Here is a 4,508-nt window from a genome sequence, read left to right on the forward strand (position 1 = left end):
ATGTCTAACCTCTAAAATGCAGCCAGTTTCAGATGTCAAAATAAATTACACCTACAACTAACGTCATCTAACTGTGAGCCGCAGGAACTAAGTTTACCACCTAATATTATGAAAATAATAGTAGTATAGTATTTTATTCAACCAAATATTGTTTTTAAAACTGTTTGGAAGACAATACTATAATTTCTCTTATTAAATTTTTTATTTAACTTAATTTTATGATTATTATTTCTCTCAAATTTTAACGGATTAAATTTTGTTATCAAAGAGGAAACATCCTGTAATTTAAATTTTTGGATTTGGCAACTCTACCCCAACATGTACTTTCCCAAACAGCACAATGTCCAAAATCGGGTCATAAGACGTCTTATGACCCGATTTTGGACATTTGTGCTATCTGGGTTATTTTAGTATTTACTTTGAGAGGAATAATGGGTACAAAATCGCGGAATGGTTCTTTTAGTACACAAATACTTTTCCCTGAATTTCATAGAAATCGGAATAATATTACAGTTAAGAGATAGAAAATAACTAATTTGATAATATCAAAATAAATTTTCGAGCTTCTCGAAATTTTCTATTAATATTCTCCATCGTGGCCGAATCAAGTTAAGCGATTAAGTTGGAATGAAATTTCTTGCAAGTGTATTATATACTTTTTCTAGTAATAGATGCAATTTTCTTTCATAAAATGATTGAAATAGAGCATATGGGTGGACGAAGCAAAATTGGCCCATAATTAAAGGCCGGCAGGAGGGCTGTGGAGACCTTACGCGGAAACTCTGGAACTACTAATCAGAATATATATTTTATACCTTCTTCTTTACCCTGTGCTACTAGACAATTAAAGCCAGTACCAAGGCAAGATGTTGCTACATGTTCGTGTTTTGGTTATTACAAAACAAAATATACGGTTAATAGGATCGTGGCAGGTATTAATACATAAGAAAAAGTTGTCTCTATCATGTATATACAGTTCGTCACAACAATTAGTTGTCTGAGAAGTTGTAACTTCAGAATTCTAAAATATAGGGCATTTAGCCTTAAATTGCATTCTCGCGTGATCTCCGACACAAGGGCACATATTCTGATCCCTCTTTTATGGATAAAAGTGTCTTGAATGTAGCTTCTCAACCTATCAGGTGGCTCCTAAGCCTCTTTTAGAGGCATTTTTATAGATAAAAAAATTGAGAGTATATATATATATATATATATGTGTGTGTGTGTGTGTGTGTGTATGTGTGTGTATGTGGGCCAAGGTGAAGTCACGGCGAAATTCGAGACAGCAGTACATACCTAGATGATTACACAACAGCTCGTGAGTCTCGAGGTCGGGGTAGTCGAAAGTGTCCCTGCAAAAGAGCACCCTGGTGCCGGGCGTCGCGGTGAAGCCACCTAGCGCGGCCGCGATGGACGAGCACAGCCAGGAAGGCTCGGCGCCCTCGAGTCTACGCAGGAGTGCCCGGTAACGGCAGTACCTGGGATACGAGAGCACCACAACCTTGGTCTGGAAGCCGCAGTCCGATCTCCTCATGGAATTCAGGTTGCTCTCATATTCCTTCTGCTGCTTGTCAACGTCCGAGAAGTCGATCCCCGGATCGGTGAGCACTTGCGGTTGTGGCATCTCGTATCGCAGCGGACTCGTCTCCGGAGACGATATCGGGCTCGTCGGGTAGTACACTTCTCGGCCCCATGACCACTCCAACGTAGGCGACAGCCACGTGACAAGATCGTGCACACGGACAACCACCTTCTCCGAAATCGTCAGCACCTCGTCCTGCAATGAGAAAACGTATCTCGGTGTAGCACGAACGTGCGGAGGTAAATGCGTTACAAGTTATTTGGAAAATTCATATCTTTCTCATCAATGAGTTAGAAAATTGTCATTTGAAAATTCACATTTGTATAATTGGTATTCGCACGATTATCACTTAGAAAAGTGATATTCTTTTCATCAATGAATCACATTTGAGCAAGTTAAACCACAGTGCAGATTCTACTAAACGAATGTCGCTGCCGCGTAAAGAAAACTTTCTTAGACAAAAATTTGTCACGTATCATTTTAAATCAGATTTAGGCGTCTAGGTGTAGACAACGTGAACTATACATGAGACGTCATCTGTGTAGACAATGAGTAATCATTGAGAACTTACGGTTTTCTGAAAAATCAATGAAGAAAAATTTCTATTTTCAATTAACCCTTTTTTTAGAGTTCTGATGTAAAAATTTATGATTATATTGTTCCCTAAAAAAGTTGTAACTCACAGAATTCTCCGGTTATATTCTTATCTACAGAGAGTCAAGTCTATCAATCTGTCGCGTAATAAAATGAAAATTTCATGCAATTTTGGTCTCTCTTTTCAGCATTACATTTAAAATTATTATTTGAAACAGATATGATAACTGTTTCATAATTTAATTATTATCTTCCTCTCTCTCTCGTATATTTTAATATAATTTATAATATTCCATATAATTTATATGATCTATATGAGAGACGACCGTGCATACATCGTATGTAAAAAATACGCAAGTAATTAGCGTAAACGTGAGAGATCTCTCTCTACGGCGATATTATTTAAATCTCAATTTAAATAATATTCGGTCGAACAGTCGACAGGGAAGGCCTTCGCGAGGAAAGCGGTCGATTTTCGTTCTTATCACGCGAGCGGGGTAAATTGACGCTTCGCGCACAAGCAGGTCGCGTATTTAGCGCGCAAGGGGAACTCGCGCGGTGGTAACTCCGGGTGGAAATCACGGAAGATTTTCCCAGCAGGACTCCCGTTTACCTACGCGAGCAACACGCGTACTCGACGCACGTTTACCGACTTCAGTTCGAGAGGTAGCGACTCTACGTGAGAACGCCGGGCACTTCTGTGAGCGCGCGTGCTCTCCGCGCGGATCCAAACCCGTTCGCGCGACATAGAGTGTGTTGTAATACTGTTTTCCCTACCCATGACTACCGCCGAGGAGAGACGCGGACGTTATATGTATACACATATAACCCACGCGACATAACCCGGTGGTTTATGCTGCACCTCGAGTGCATCGTTATCTACTTCGTGTTCACGATAATTTAATTGTTCACCGGCGCTCGCCGGCGAAATGACGTCATTTTCGCCAAATTTGACTTACTACATGCCCTCGGTGTGCATCTCTTTCTCTCTCTCTTTCCCTCCCTCCATTTTCCGCATTAATCGCATAAATTATTATCGTCCATTCGAGCAGAGTTCAAACGTTTACGCAACTCCGGCGGTATCGTGCGTACAACAAATGATGTGATTCCGTGTTGCACACGGATAAATTCACTTAATTAACGATGCGTCTATTTATGTAAATCGTTTGATATACGCGCGAACGGAAGTAACGGTTATAAGTGTAATTACATCTCGCGTACTCATTATAAAGGAACGTTTTACCTCCGTCCTACCTTCCCCCCCCTCTCTCTCTCTCTCTCTCAATAGCGATGGTAACAGTTATACGGATAATTTTTGTTCTTTTTCTGATCCTTTCCTGCCTGCGACAGGCACGATAGTAATTAATAATTATACGGGTAATTACGCGCAGCCAGGTCCGTCGAAATCTCGTGGTTTCGCAACGCAACGGAACGAAAACAATTTTCTCTCCGCTGTTTCCGGAGGCTCCTCTCTTTCTCCGTAGCCATCGACGATATATAATCCGATAAATTTTCCGCGCGGCTGAAAATCCGCGCCCGTAAGGCGGACACGCTCTTTTCGATAATTGCGCAACGCGCCAACGGAAGTGTGATTTACCTTGTATACGCTCGTGGCGACTTTACACGGCGGATAGCGGAAGATGATTTATTGGCGTTGCAATATCTATCGGGCCGAAGTTCGGAAACGACTTTATTTATACGTGACATAATGTTCTATTTGGCTTGGGAGCCACTGTTGCCCGGGTTATACTTTCATCTTTTAGCTCACTCTCTCTTCTTCTTCTCTCTCTCTCTCTCTCTCTCTCTCTCTCTCTCTCTCGGTGTGCTTGTCCGTATTCCCTAACCCCGGCCACACAACCCCCTTCGCTCCGTTCCTCCCGCTCTCACCCACCCTCCCTCATCCGAGAGTTCTTCCAATAGTAGTTTCCCTTCTACTATAACCTTTCTACCGGTCGGCTTCTGTCGTCTCACTCCATCGTCATCCTCCCTTTCGTTCTCTCCACCTCAACCCCTTTCTCGCTCCCCGTCTTTGTCTCTCACCCCGCCTTACCCTCCTCGTCCCTCCTGTTCCAGCATGCTCAACCCCCTCCCCCCTCTGTCCCGCCATATACGCCTCATTCCGTCGTCCCCACTTATTCGCTCACTGTGTTTCTCCCCGACGTGTGTTTCCCGTCTCGTTCCCACTCAACCACCGACGCTAGCGATGGGCCCGATCCAATTCCCGAGCTGTAATTTTCAATCGATTCGCGAGTGGCTCTCTGTTTCTCCCTCTTCCTCCCTCTCTCTCTCTCTCTCTCTCTCTCTCTCTCTCTCTCTCTCTCTCTCGCGTTTT

General features: G+C 42.9%; 1 protein-coding gene across 5 annotated transcripts in view; it reads right to left on the reverse strand.

The window, feature by feature from the left end:
• LOC116853882 (AT-rich interactive domain-containing protein 5B-like) overlaps window positions 1-4,508 on the reverse strand; it is a 239,455-nt gene that overhangs the window by 9,342 nt on the left and 225,605 nt on the right. For all 5 annotated transcript variants that reach the window (XM_032835184.1, XM_032835183.1, XM_032835182.1 and 2 more), the window contains one exon: window positions 1,297-1,777. In XM_032835184.1, coding sequence (XP_032691075.1) covers window positions 1,297-1,777 — 481 coding nt within the window. The remainder of the gene's footprint in view (window positions 1-1,296; window positions 1,778-4,508) is intronic.

This window comes from Odontomachus brunneus, unplaced genomic scaffold (assembly GCF_010583005.1).
Source record: "Odontomachus brunneus isolate Ranch 3 - 2012 unplaced genomic scaffold, Obru_v1 Obru_scaffold_007, whole genome shotgun sequence".
NCBI classification, from domain to species: domain Eukaryota; kingdom Metazoa; phylum Arthropoda; class Insecta; order Hymenoptera; family Formicidae; genus Odontomachus; species Odontomachus brunneus.